The 14,677-nt window shown below is 46.9% G+C and overlaps 1 protein-coding gene across 1 annotated transcript in view; it reads left to right on the top strand.

The window, feature by feature from the left end:
- Window positions 1-2,075: 2,075 nt before the first annotated feature.
- apba1b (amyloid beta (A4) precursor protein-binding, family A, member 1b) overlaps window positions 2,076-14,677 on the top strand; it is a gene marked incomplete at both ends in the record, with an annotated part of 28,026 nt that continues 15,424 nt past the window's right edge. The window contains 7 exons of the mRNA XM_084324860.1: window positions 2,076-2,101; window positions 6,755-7,592; window positions 7,965-9,098; window positions 9,423-9,534; window positions 9,730-9,803; window positions 11,546-11,585; window positions 11,757-11,902. Of these exons, the coding sequence (XP_084180986.1) occupies window positions 2,076-2,101; window positions 6,755-7,592; window positions 7,965-9,098; window positions 9,423-9,534; window positions 9,730-9,803; window positions 11,546-11,585; window positions 11,757-11,902 (2,370 nt within the window). The remainder of the gene's footprint in view (window positions 2,102-6,754; window positions 7,593-7,964; window positions 9,099-9,422; window positions 9,535-9,729; window positions 9,804-11,545; window positions 11,586-11,756; window positions 11,903-14,677) is intronic.

Genomic DNA, 14,677 nt, shown 5'->3' with positions numbered 1-14,677 from the left:
CGGTGTTGCAATAAATAACAAAAGACAGACAGTTACATGACATCTGCAGAAAAGTGATTTTTTTTCGTGAGACGATACTGTCTGTGACGTGCTCTCTGCAGAATGCGGCGGCCCCCCACCCTTCCCCAGGGCCGGCCCCTGACCGGAGAGAACAGAGAGAGCAGCAGCAGACCCCATTTCCCCCAAGCCTGCCTCCCTCCTGCCCCTCGGCCCCTGCATGCCTCTACAGATCCCTAGCCAACATAACTATTATCTGTATCAGAAAAACGTCTCGCCTTACAGAGAAACATGTGATTTTGATGATGAAACGCCGGAAATAATTGTTTTTTTGAGGGTGGAGATTTCCTTTGTAGCCAATCCAAGCAATGGAGTAAATCCCTATTGTGATGCAATGCTGCGGACGAGGAGAATACCTTCAGTATAGGCTACATATCTTTTTTACGGTATCCCTTTTCCCCCACAGAGCAGCCTTTAAATCAGACGGTGGCCTTTTGCACTGATAAAATATTTGACTGATATATGAAAAGCACATGCCAACAAACCATCCGCACATATCCCGCCTGTACAGTTGTACAGTGTCCCCCACCCACCCCTCCTACCCAACCCCCCCCCCACTCCTACCCACCCCCCCCCCCCACCCAACCACCTCCAATGTACAGTCACCCCCACCTACCCAATCCAATGTACAGTTTCTACGTCAAATGTATATACTATTTTTTTCTTTTCTGGACTCTTTTGTATCACAAACAGTACTGTATTTGCAAATCTGGTATGTCATAAATGTATAGATGTAGCAGTACTGTCTATCTGTATGTCATGTATGTCATATATGTTACGATGAATTGAAAATGGGGGACCCTGATGTAAACAAGACAAAAGTCTTTCTCTGGTCTGCATCCCCTTAACAATTGTGTGTATTGAGCTGTACTGTACTGTACCCATTCTGCAATCTGTTAATAAAGTTTTCAATCAATCAATCAATCAATCAATCAATCAATCAATCAATCAATCAATCTGTGTTGTTTAGCTACTGAACAGTGCCACCTGCAGACCGGCCCGGTGCAGTTACACTGTTACAGTAATAACAGGGCAGGTGAAATGAGAGTAAGACCTACCTATCAACAGCCGAGGATCATACAGGGATTGCATGTTTGTGTCGAATGTGGGCCGTGAGTTCGGCGGCGCACCGGTTTGGCGTGACAAGACAAGAGATACCGCTGTAATGGCTTGGTAAAACATTCATGAACGTTAATTCAGAAGAGGGGCCTGGAACATGTTTGCTGCCTGCCTTATTACTAAATAACTTAAAAGGCAGAACACATATATACACTTCGCCCATGTATGCAGTGGGAGAGTCAGAAATTATTGATGCTTGTCTCAAAATAGAACAGCCTTGCAATTGGGCAGAATGCATTGGGCTCGCAGCATGAAATGTAGGTGACATCAATAAGGCGGGCGGTAGATTGATACCTTGATGATGGCCTGCTTTTCCAATCAGGCAGACCATGTGTATTATTTTTCTAGGTGTAACATGTCCTTATGTCATCTCTTCATTGTCACTAAATCATAATGTGTCACCCCCCCCCCCTCCCCTGTCTCATAAGTGTGTGGGTGATGGTTACATGGATGGATGGATGGCTGGGACTGGATTCTGATAACAGATTGGATGCCATGGTTACTACTCACATCAGCATCCCTCGGTCACATGCTGTTGTCACGGTAACCACTTCTCCGGAGAGACACGTGACCAAGGTGCGAGATGGGGTGCAAAATGTTTAGACAGGCACTATCAATCTGTCGGCCCGTGTTGTACGAAACACACACACGTCGGCGATAGTGCGTTCGGTGGGGCAGCTCGCTGTGTCTGCGATATTTGGCCGTGACGCGCTTTAGCGTCCAAGGGCATTGCAGAATCCGGAGGCTCCGCCGCCGCGGCGCGTAAAAGTGGTGCAGAACTGCGGGGCTGATCGAATCGAACGCATGGCCGGTCGGTGCGCCATCATCAGTTTGTGTTGTAGCAGCAGTCTCTTTTAAAGGCGCTTTGTGCATCAGTAATCCGCTCTGATGCTGTCACGATGCAGAAGGAGGAGCTGACCGTTGTGTTGGTTTAATCCATCCATGCAAAGTTGCCTGGAGCGACCGGAGAGGTAGAGGCTACTACGAGCTAAAAAAAAAATGGAGATGAGTATTGCAGCCACACGGCCCACCCCTTTCCAGTGACACACACACACACAGGTAAGATAAATGTTTGTAATTTTTATTGTGGGGATCGCCTATTATTGGGGGAAATGGTTGGCGAAGAAGACGGGACGGTGAATTGAGCAAACCGTTGCCATAATAATGTGTCACTGATGGCTTCTGGTGGTGTTGGTGCCCGCCTACACCTGCGGGGATTTAATCAGCATCACAACAGGCGATCATCATGTCAAGCTTAAACTACCTAGTCCATTTTGACAGATGACAGTCAGCTTGCACTTTTCCCCAATAATATACATTTTTGTCAAATAGATGTAGGCTATTCTCGCTTTTAAGGCCTAGTACTTTCCATCCGTCACAGCCAGGACGCGGTCTGTCCCGCGTTGGAATAATATAGGGAGGCAGAGCAGCATTTCCAGGCTATTCAGTGATAGTAAGTTAGTAATATGGTAATCTTCAAAATGTGACCCCCCCCCCCCACACACACACCCCAAAAGGCATGTTGGTTGTAACGCATGTTTTAGAACCGTATACAAGTGCATTGCTAATCTGTAATAGAGTGTTTTTTGACTCACAAAATAGAGCAGATTGGGTCCTGAAAACGGCTGTTCCGCCCTTAGATCTTCTATAACTACTGTACAGACCTGTTTCTACATGTGTTCTCTCTCCGGGCCATTAGACCATAAAAGCCTTTTTGGCAGCAGCCACTTTTTTTTTATCTTGTCCCTCTGTAATTGTGTAAAGCTAAACATAAACACAAGGTAACCAACATCGATGGGGAGCATGTGTGTGTGTGTGTGTGTGTGTGTGTGTGTGTGTGTGTGTGTGTGTGTGTGCGTGTGTGTACCTCGGTGGCTCAGTATGTGTTTGTCTGTCAGCCTAAGATCAGCGAGTTAATGGACTAGTAAATCTGTGTCCCTGTGGCTTTCACTGGAGCGGCCTGTCTCCTGACAGATGGAGGTACAGCACTCAGCTCACAGCAGGCCTGACCCGTCACTGCCACATAGCCACACCATCTGTGACCCTGGGCAACCCCCCCCCCCCCCCCCCCCCCCCTGAGGCACACGACCACAGCCAGCCAGTCTGCAGCCGCGGGGACAGATAGGAGGCCACCCTCGGGGGAAAACGTGTGTCCTCCATTCCACTCCCAAGTCCACCTTCGTGAACCCTCTCTCTGGCAGTTGTGTGTGTTGTACTCGGATTACCGGTTCATCGTGAGAGCACCTTAACCTTTGGCCTTCGTATCTTCTATATCCAGCCCACAGAAGAACCAAACCCATTTAGATCTGTACGCTTTGTGTTCTCACCGTCTTTAAGACACGGGACGGATTTCGAGGAAGCTATAAAAGGAAGGAAGGGTCATCTCATCATCACGTCACTGTGTATAGCGCGTAGCGTGAACGACGCACGTTGGTGCCATTGTGTGGAAACTTTCAGTTCGGCCGGCATTGAGTCGAATGGGATCAGCCATCTCCCCGTTTATGACCTGTAATTTAAACAGGCCACCTTGGATGTCAGAATCATCTGCAATGTATTGCATTGTTAACTAGCTAACGTTTGATTATTGGTTGTATATTTCCTCAGATATACCGGCTTCAATAGATCTGGCACCAAAGTCTGGCACCAAGCAGAACATAGAACACTGGTATTCTTTTTTATTTTTATTTTTATTGATCTTTTCCCCCTCCTTTTTCCTCCGATTTTCTCCCATCCCAATGTTAGTCGTTATGCCAATTCCCAATCCCCTTCCTGGTCGCTGCGCACTTACCCCCCACAGTCGGTCTGGGAGAGTGGAGGCTATCACGTGCTTCCTCCGACACACGTCCAGCCAATCAACCGCTTCTTTTCACCTGGCAGCGCGGACTCTCACTGAGAGGGTGTAACGTGTGGAAGGATCACACTACCCCCCTTAGATCCTATCCGCGCTGAGCAGGCGCCCCGACCGAACTGTAGGAGTCGCTGTTTTTACAACGACCCGGACCCACCCCGCCAATTGTATTAGTGTGAACGGCCAGCCAAGCTGGTGACACACGCCGGGAGCTGGATTCGAACAGGCGAATCCAGCGTCTCCGGCATTGGTGACGAACACAATCTCCGCTACGCCACCTGACCGCCTAGAACACTGGTATTCTGATGTAATGACCATTCCTTCTTTTATACCATCCTTGGATGGATTCAGGATTCAAATGGAGACACGTTTTCATCCTCTAGTTGACATCTCGATGTACCGCACTCGGACAGCTTGATGTCTGCCGTAGATTAAACTGACCGATGCCCTTCTTCTAGGGGAGTCATACCAAAATAGAAATGAATCTTGTGCCAGAGAGCTCATTCACTATTCAGAGACAGACCACCCATGCATCCATCGCCCTCAGGTTATCTTTGATATCAGCACTTAGCCCCTCCCTTTCCTTCTGCTCCTCCTCTTCGTCATCCTCCTCCTCCTCCTCCTCCTTTATTGCCTCTTTCCTCCTCTCTCTCCTCCCATCTGGTGCCATCTGCCAGCTGCTGGATGATGTTGGTGGAGGGGTGAATGTGGTGCAAATTAAAGCCCCCAAGGCCCAAGCAGATGAATCACATGGGATTTAGGTTTTACAGTATAAGGTCGGATAGGGAGTCCTATCTTTATAATGTTATCTATCATCACTCAGTATTAGGTTTTACAGTATAATGATAGGTACTGTCTCTATAATGTTATCTATCACTCAGTGTTATGTTTTACAGTATAATGATAGGTACTGTCTCTATAATGTTATCTATCACTCAGTGTTAGGTTTTACAGTATAATGATAGGTACTGTCTCTATAATGTTATCTATCACTCAGTGTTATGTTTTACAGTATAATGATAGGTACTGTCTTTATAATGTTATCTATCACTCACAGTATTATGTTTTACAGTATAATAATAATAATAATAATACTTCGTTTTATATAGCGCCTTTCAGAGGACCCAAGGTCGCTTTACATAAGGGGGGGGGGGGGGGGGGGAGATAACAAATTAACAAACATAGTGGACAGACACAACATATACATATAATATAAGTATAATGATAGGGAGTCCTGTCCTGTCTTTATAATGTTATGATCTACTCTGTATTAGGTTTTAAAGTATAATGATAGGGAGCCTGTCTTCCTAATGTTATGATTGACTCAGTAATGTATTATGTTTTACCGTATAATGATAGGGAGTCTGTCTTTATAATGTTACCTATCACTCAGTATCAGGTTTTACAGTATAATGATAGGTACTACTGTCTTCATGTGTAACTAAGTTACATTATCTATCACTATGCATTAGGTTTGACAAATTAAGTGACACTTATGTATCTGTTTTCTGTGTGTGTCTGTTTGGCCGTGGAGCTGCTAACTCCTGTCCAACTCTGCACAGCAATGTAACATTAACAGTTTAATGTTAACTTATTAACATTAAGTGTAACAGTGTAATTAAACAAGGGTGTCGTACAAGCAGGCTTCCTGAAAGTGTGTGTTAACGAGTTGGACTATCTAGATGATAATGATGAATAAAGCCATTTCTTATACTTTTCAGTCCCTCCAGGATTTTGTGGTCTTGCGAATAATTAACACAATTTCAACCACTATATTTCAATCAGCAATTTTTCAACAGGCAATATTTCGGACAGCGTGCAAATTCCAATCCCGGCAATATTTCCGCATAAAATGGTCAAGCTGTTCCAACTTTTATGGTTCTGGTTCTCATGGCCAGTTTGACCAAATGCAGATAATTTGACCCAAAATCTCCACTCGTTAATTTTTATATTTACTATAAAAGTAAGGCTATATAATGTCACCTACCTAGACTGTATCCAGTCATTTACTGTATGGGCTGAGTTGACTTGGCCTATCTCAAAATACCGTAATTCCTCTAATAGTAACCCCGGCTTGTATTTGTTTCAACTGTAGCGGATACCAGGCTTGTATTAGGAGGAGGCATGTATAAGAGAGAGGCCTATATTTCTAATTTTCAAACAGATCATAATGAATAAATCAACATTTTGTGTCAGTTTGAACCCAGTAAAATGTACTGGGTTCATTTATTGAAACCAAGTACTGTATGAAATACGGTAGTAAACAGTGCAATTACAGGTGGCCAAAAAAAGTTAAATAAAGTAAAATAGTGCAATCACAATACTGATATAATAATAATAATAACTTCATTTTATACAATTCTGAGGTAGGCTTACTCTCTTGGTAAACATTAACACCATACCATTATATGGTATTTACTGCACAGCCAGGCCAGCATATAACAACAATAACAAAATATATTGCCTATGGTAAATCCGTTGAGGGAAATACCGTAATTCCTCTAATATACATGAAACCCGGCTTGTATTAGGAGCCCGGCTTATAATTGCTTAGCTCAACAGCGCACCCGGTCATTAATAGAGACCCGGTTTTTAATTGAATACCGGTTACTATTAGAGGAATTACGGTAGTAAAGACTGAAATCAAAGTTTTCCCACTACTGTATTGCTACATTTTAACTTACATGACACATAATAACGTTTGTGTTTCTTCTTCCCTGTCTCCCACAGGCAACGCTATGAACTGTGTTTCCGTGGAGATGAGCATGTTGTAAGAGCCAAGAGTCAGGTGACATCACACACCCCAGCCATGAGCTTCAATCAGCAGGGGGAGGGGTCTGGGGATGTAGGGGAGGGGCATAATAAACCAGTCCCAGCCCTGTCCGCGAGCAGGCAGGCCAATGGCACTGCAGCTGGAGAGCCGCCTGTCAGGAGACACTGGAGACCCTGTCAGATGGTCAACCAGGACGGAGAGCCGGATCCTCATCACCATCACCCTCCACACCACCACCACCACCACCACCACCCGCCGGCAGCTCGTGGACCTCCGAAGCACCGCAAGCGGCCCCACTCAGGGCAGGGGCAAGACCAGGGTCAGGTCCTAGTCCAATGCAAGTCGGAAGACCTGGGTCAGGTCCTAGTCCAATGCAAGCCGGACCAGGGAGAGGTTCCGGATGTTGATGAGCCGCGTCCCGTCCAGCATCCCCGCCCCGGTGTGACCCGCTACCGTCGCCAGGGCGACCCCAACCCGAAGGTCAGGGTTCACCGACAAAGGCAACCGGCCAGAGAGACGCAGGATCCTCCTTCGACACAACAACAACAACAGCTGCCTGCTGCAGGGGAGAAAGAAAGTATGTCCGAGGGGCAGCAGCTGCCATCATCACATGATGCCCCTCTGGCAGGCCGGTCCCAGGACGGGGAACCTCCTCCTGACCCCACGCCCGTCCCCGTTGTCACCCCTGCTGTACGGGACACAACGGAACCTGCTACCCGGGACCTGCGACCTCAGGACCAACCATCTCCATCTCTTAAAATGAACGAGCTACACCAGGAGAGCAAAGAGGCAAACGTAGAGGAAGAGGGGGAGGAGAGGGAGGAGGAAAAAGAGCAGCAGGAGGAGGAGGAGGAGGAGAGGGAGGAGGAGAGGGGGGAGGAAAAGGAGCAGGAGGAGGAGGAGAGGGGGGAGGAAAAGGAGCAGGAGGAGGCGGAGAGGGGGGAGGAAAAGGAGCAGCAGCAGGAGATGGAGGAGAGGGAGGAGGAAAAGAAGCAGGAGGAGGAGGAGGACGACGGGGAGTCTTATCAACCCACAGCCCACTCTGATTGTACCCACGAGACAGTTCCCCTTGGACACCGAGAGGAGGTGAATGACGGAGAGAAGGAGGAGAATGACGGAGAGGAGGAGGAGAATGAAGAGGCGGTGGAGGTGGGGGGGGAGGAGCAGGAGGGAGGAATGGGTGAGGTAGAGAAGGAGGACGTGAGCCAGGGAGAGGGAGACGACGAGACCAACGACCTCTGCTCGGACACCGAGAGCGCCGCCTCCCTCAGTTTGGACGCCCCTCTCCACGGCCCGCCTCCCCTGCGGTCGCCGACCCCGCCTTCGTCGTCTCCGGACAGCGGCTCCTTTCCGCAGCTGGACCAGTATGGCGACGAGCCTGGCAGGAGGAGCGGCACCCCCGACGACGACCGGTTGCCCGAGGAGGAGGAAGAGGAGGACGGCTGCTCGGAGTCCTGCTCGCTGTCCCACTCCGAGTCCTACACGGACTCCTACCCAAAAACCTATGCAGACTTTTATACGGAGTCCCACCAAAAACCTTACGCCGAGGACGTCTGTGATTCTTACACAGAGCCCGACTCAAATTCCCACCCCGAGTCCTTCCCCCTTGGGCCCCCCCTGGCGACGTCCTACCCGGAGTTACACAGAGAACCTCGTAGAAGATCTGGTAGGAGGAGGGCCGAGCCCTACAACCAGGAGCCCTACCAAGAGCCGTACTCCAGCCATAGACAGAAGGAGAATGTACAAGGAGGGGGGCCCCCGGAGACGAGACCCCCTACCGAGGCTGCCTCTCATCATGTCCCCACACCGGCGGGCAGAGTTCTTCAGGGCTCGCATCATCAGACCCCCCCCTGGCAGGACCGCTCCATCGGCTGCAGGCTGCACCACTACGACGCCGGCCAGTCGGACGGAGAGAGCGACAGCAATGACGGGGGAAGCTCCAGCTCTGGTAGCTTTGGGCCTGCAGCGCCGCCGCCCAGGCGTGCTGCACAACAACACGAAGAAGCCCAGACGAAGAGCCCCGCCTCGTGTGGGCGGCAGAGCAGCTCCTCCGGTGAGGCCGCCCAGGAGGACAAGCAGACAGGGGCGGCGGGGCTCTCGGGGGAGGAGAGGGCCTCTGGAGACGCCATCACTCTCGCCATTAAGGACATCAGGGAGGCTATAGAGGAGGTGAAGACCAAGACGATACGCTCGCCCTACACTCCGGACCAGCCCATAGAGCCTATCTGGGTGATGAGGAAGGAGGTCAGTCCCACAGAGGAGGGGGGGTACCCTCAGCAGACTCAGGCCGGCCATGCTAATGTGAGTACGAGCTTAGTACGGTGGGTCCATTTACTGTTCAATGGCTTTGATTAATCTTTTTTTTTTCATTATGTAAATAGCTACTGCAGATGCTGAGAGGAAGTATTTATCAACCCTCTGTCTGTCTGTCTGTCTGTCTGTCTGTCTGTCTGTCTGTCTGTCTGTCTGTCTGTCTGTCTGTCTGTCTGTCTGTCTGTCTGTCTGTCTGTCTGTCTGTCTGTCTGTCTGTCTGTCTGTCTGTCTGTCTGTCTGTCTGTGTGTCTGTCTGTCTGTCTGTCTGTCTGTCTGTCTGTCTGTCTGTCTGTCTGTCTGTCTCCCTCACAGTCTGTTGTCCCTCCATCACCCTCTCAGTCAGTGTCTCAGTCTCCCTCCCACTACAGCCCAGCTCCAGTGCCAGAGCCCGTCAGTCCCGCAAGAGCCGAGTCCTCCAGGACACACCACCACCAACACCACCAACACCATCAACACCACCAAAATCAACACCAACAACATCAACACCACCAACAACATCAACAACAGCAGCATCAACAACAACATCAACAACAGCATCAACACCAACACCCCCATGCCCACCATTCACAGCAAAGAAACACCACAAGGCCAACACAACCATATTCACAACCACAACCAGCACCACCACCACCACCACAGCCCCAGGTCCAGCCACAGTCACCGGCCCAGCCTCAGCAGCCATACGTCCAAGAGGTAAGCAGGCTTAAGATGCAGCTGGACAGTAGCCTATGCCCTCAAATAGGCTATGGAACAGGGTATTACAGCAATGATACTTGGGATGGTGTTTTTTCTTTTTAACTGTGATTATGTGCACCTTCCAGAGTATTAGGGATTTTTAGATTAGATTAGATCCAAATGTATTGTCATTATACAGCACAAGTACAGTACAACAAAAAGAGGGTTGGCATCCAACCAGAGTGCAAATATAAAGCTAATGGTAAAATGGTAAACGGTGCATTTATATAGCGCTTTTATCCAAATCGCTTTACAATTTTGTTCCTCACATTCACCCATTCACTCACACATTCATACACCAACGGCGGGGGCAACCATGCAAGGTGCCATCCTGCTCATCAGGAGCAATTATGGGTTAAGTGTCTTGCTCAAGGACACATAAACAAACAAAATAAACAAACTGGTTAGGAAAGCGAGCTCTGTGGTGGGAGCGGACCTGGACAGTCTGGAGGTGGTGGCAGAGGGGAGGACGAGGAAGAAGCTGTACGCTATCCTAGAGAACCCCGGCTGCCACCCCCTCCATGATGAGCTGACCACAATGCGGTCCAGGTTTAGCCACATACTTAACCCCCCCCAGACATACCACAAAAGCGCTTCGGGCAGTCCTTTGTGCCGGTGGCAATGCAGGCTCCACAACCAGGCAGGGCCAGGACGGGCTAACTGCCGTGGATTGGAGGAGCTGATTTGTGGACTGTAATGAATTAACAACATGATTAGATATATATCCTATTTTAGCTCTTTCTTTAGCTCTTTTTTGGCCTGACGTATTATGTCCATCTTTGTTTTTAACACGTACAAAATAATTGTATGTTATGTATTATTATGTTTTTAAATGGCTGTTGATGCTGTGATGGACACCTGAATCTCCCCTCGGGGATAAATAAAGGTTTTTCAATCAATTCAATCAATCAATCAATCAATCAATCGACATGCTGCCCGGGAGGAGTGGGAACCGAACCAGGAGCCTTCCGATTACCAGGCGACCACTCTACCTCCTGAGCCACTGTCGCCCTGTGACAGTGAACAGTACAGTGCAATAGTAATATACAATGTACAGGTGATTAAACTGGGTATATGATATATATAAATTAGTACTACTGAGTAATAATATTAATCAGATTGCATTATTCATAAAACTACAAAGTTGTAGTATTAATATATATAGTGATGCAGGTATAAAGACACTATGGTGGTAAGTCATACTGGCCAGCAGCGTAACTAGTAAGAGTAGGTAAGGGATATATGTACAGATATAGAGTTATATGGGTATAGTATGAGGTAGGTATACAGTGATTACCAACATGTGTGATGCCTGAAAAGGTTTCTTTAGAGTTGTAAGGGTGAAATCCAGGAGATAGCATAATATATATATATATATATATATATAGCAATATATGTACTAGCTCCCATATTACCATGATTCGTTTTCACTTAAATATATATTTTTTTACATCGCACTTCATGGGAATTATCATCAGAGCTGGAGTGCCTATTTGACTAATCAGATTGCTTGGCCAAAACCTCCCATTGTATACTTGTCATTAACGTTATGATGGTGACAACAGCAGTGACGTTCCTATAACTGCTCTGAAATGTGCGCATGGGGCTATACTGTACGTGTGTATCTAGGAGAAAGACACACATTACTTTGTGTAAAACGGCTAATGAAGTCGTCGTCCTTTCTTCCCTTTTCCATTCAGATACGGAGACCTCTGTCCTCATTTCCCACCTATGTGGACGGTGAGTGACCCTCTCTCATCAAATGTATATATACCTCACCTTCTGACCATTTGGAACTTCCTAGGTGCCGATTTGTAGTGTTTCACTGTCACTTGTTTCACATTGTGTGTGTGTGTGTGTGTGTGTGTGTGTGTGTGTGTGTCTGTGTGTGTGTGTGTCTGGCCTGTATAGTGCCAGGACCATGTGACCCTGAGGACCTGATAGATGGCATCATCTTTGCGGCCAGCTATCTTGGCTCCACCCACCTGCTGTCAGAGAGGATGCCCACCAAGAGCGCCCGCATGCAGCAGGCTCAGGAAGCCATGAGCAGAGTCAGGGTAGGAGTCCATTCTACCTCATCTGCTCACCATAGAGCTAGAATAGAATAGATCAGAGTCAGGGTAGGAGTCCATTCTACCTCATCTGCTCACCATAGAGCTAGAATAGAATAGATCAGAGTCATGGTAGGAATCCATTGTGAGGGATAGGTGAAAATATAGCTCTACAGATCTCAATTGTGAGGGATAGGTGAAAATGAGTGCTGTCAATCGATTAAAATACACACACACACACACACACACACACACACACACACACACACACACACACACACACACACACACACACACACACTTTGAGTCAGAAACAAACATAGTATCAATGAGAGTATCAATAATACACATGAGTGAAGTCTAGTAAAAATAAAATAAATGTTAGTCTTTTTATTAAATGTTAATTGTGCGTAAAAGAAATAGTGGCATTAACAGAATTGTGCGTTAACGCGTTAATGACACGTTGACTTTGACAGCCTTAGTGAAAATATAGCTCTACAGATCTCAATTGTGAGGGATAGGTGAAAATATAGCTCTACAGATCTCAGTGCTGAGGGATAGGTGAACTAGCGTAGGTCTTGTGGGATCAGGGTGAGGTTGTGTACTTACTGGACAAATTATTATTATACTGTCCTCATCGAGTCTGATCTCAAGCCTTAGAACAGGTGTAAACAGTGCTTGTATAGATCTTGCATTGGGCCCTTGGAGGAGAAGCATGAGTGGAAAATATTGCAGCTTGATTTGGTCTCTTGCTTTTTTTCTTTTTAGAGAAGTAAATTACTTATCACTCAAAGACAGGGTATCTGCAGGGTATTAAAAAGTAATTTTATATACTTCTCATAATTCTCAATTTAAGGCCTTAAAAGATATTAAAAAGTAAAATGTAATTTGCACAGGTATTACATTTTGGTGGGGGGGGCATCCTGGCTGTCGGGAGATGAAATAATATTGAATATTTTTGTATTCAAGTCGTTTCGCGGGGCTACCGGGAGCTTGGTGCAACTGGCGAGAGCTTGTATGGAAGGGTGCAAGAATTTTAATTGGCGTGAAAGTGCAGCCGCTAGTTCAGTGTCGCTTTGTGTTTTATTAAATGTGTTGTTAATATGGTCGTGACATTTTTATTAAATCTTGCTCTAAGTGGTATTAAAAAGGTCTTAAAGGTCCCATGTATTGCTATTCCTTGCACTATTTGGGCAACTTTACACAATTCATGTGAGTCTATGGAACACACCTGTAAAGTTTCTTTAAAAAAAAATGCATTGTTTTATATTTTTAATCAAGTACTCAAAAGCAAAGTTTTTCGACATCAGGATTTCATTCTGTTTGTGCTGGGCTCCGCCCATAAGCGCTTTGAGTGACAGTCACCCACACAGTCTGCAACTGGCAGACAGAGAGAGAGATAGAGAGATTGATGGGGAAACTAATAAATTTTGCAGCGGGGGAGCATAATCCCACGGGACAATGCATTGGTAACTTGTTTCAAATGACAATATATACCTCTGTGAATATTATTGCATGGATCGGAATACGGGCGTGCGCGTGGGAGCGTGCGCAAAGATATTTTGACAGTGATATGGAGTGCTCCCGACTGCGGGGAGAAGACCCATCCCCGCGGCGCACACACATTTACACAGACTCCTGTGCCGCGGTCCCTCTCTCTCTCTCTCTCTCTCTCTCTCTCTCTCCCTCTCTATCTCTCCCTCCCTCTCTCGCTTGCTCGTTCTCTGCTGTCTGTCGCACCCTCTGTTTGAGGAAGTAATTTCACTGCTCTGTTGTTGAGAGAATTGTGGGCGGTGACTACAACCAGTATTATTCACGTCAGCAAAACAGTCAAATCAGAATAGCTTAGTTGAGTGAGGGAAGATCTCGTGAACTCGAGACTAGACTGATGAGTCAATATGATAATTAGAGACACAGACCACATTGATATAATCCCCCATTGCTAGGAAACAATACTAAACACTGGAAAAGGCCATTTATAATGCATGGGACCTTTAAATTTAACTTGTTGAAACCTGCAGATACCCGAAAGAAGTGACCCAAATCCATCATTATCACAGGATTATTCAATTCACATGAATAGATATATCTGCGTGTCAATTAGGGCTGACTCCTATTAGTCAAATAGTCGACTAATCGATCCAAAGGAGCCGTAGTCGACTGCCAACCTCTTAGTCGAATACAAAATATATATATCATTCTTTCCAAAAGAAAAGAGGCCTAGAAGCGTGGCTAACGCTAATGGCACGCATACCAGAGGCTAACTGCCTAAGAAAACAGGCACAGAGGCACTGAGGATTTCACCCATCTAATGAACACACTAGACTAGACAAATATCAAGATGTATCCATCAGTGGATTTATTTTTTATAGTCGACTAATGGTCGACTATCGGCTAATTTCGGCCAATCATAGTCGACTATCCAAATCCTTAGTCGGGGACAGCCTAGCAAGCAAGTCTGAGTAGCATGGCATCTGTCAGTACCACACATACAGTCTGTTGATTTCTTCAGGCTTGGATCTGTCACATTGATGAAGAGGAAACTTTTGACAATGTTTAGTTTTATAGGCCTCTGGCGGGCTTCTTTTGTCAGACGTGATAGACAGTGAACCATCACCACCCACCACTCACTCTCACACATACACAGCCTTAAGCTCCTACATCCCATAATATGCCATTCGGGATGGCGATTGTCTTGTGTGAGTGAGCCAATCCTGGCTAGCCCTGCCACCCGGAGCCCAATCTCACCGTTCGTCAAAGTGTTGCATTGATCACTTTCAT

Source organism: Notolepis coatsorum (assembly GCF_963971535.1).
Source record: "Notolepis coatsorum genome assembly, chromosome: 11".
Lineage (NCBI taxonomy): Eukaryota > Metazoa > Chordata > Actinopteri > Aulopiformes > Paralepididae > Notolepis > Notolepis coatsorum.
The sequence above is the reverse complement of the archived record's forward strand: the minus strand, read 5'-3'. Positions and strand labels throughout refer to the sequence as shown.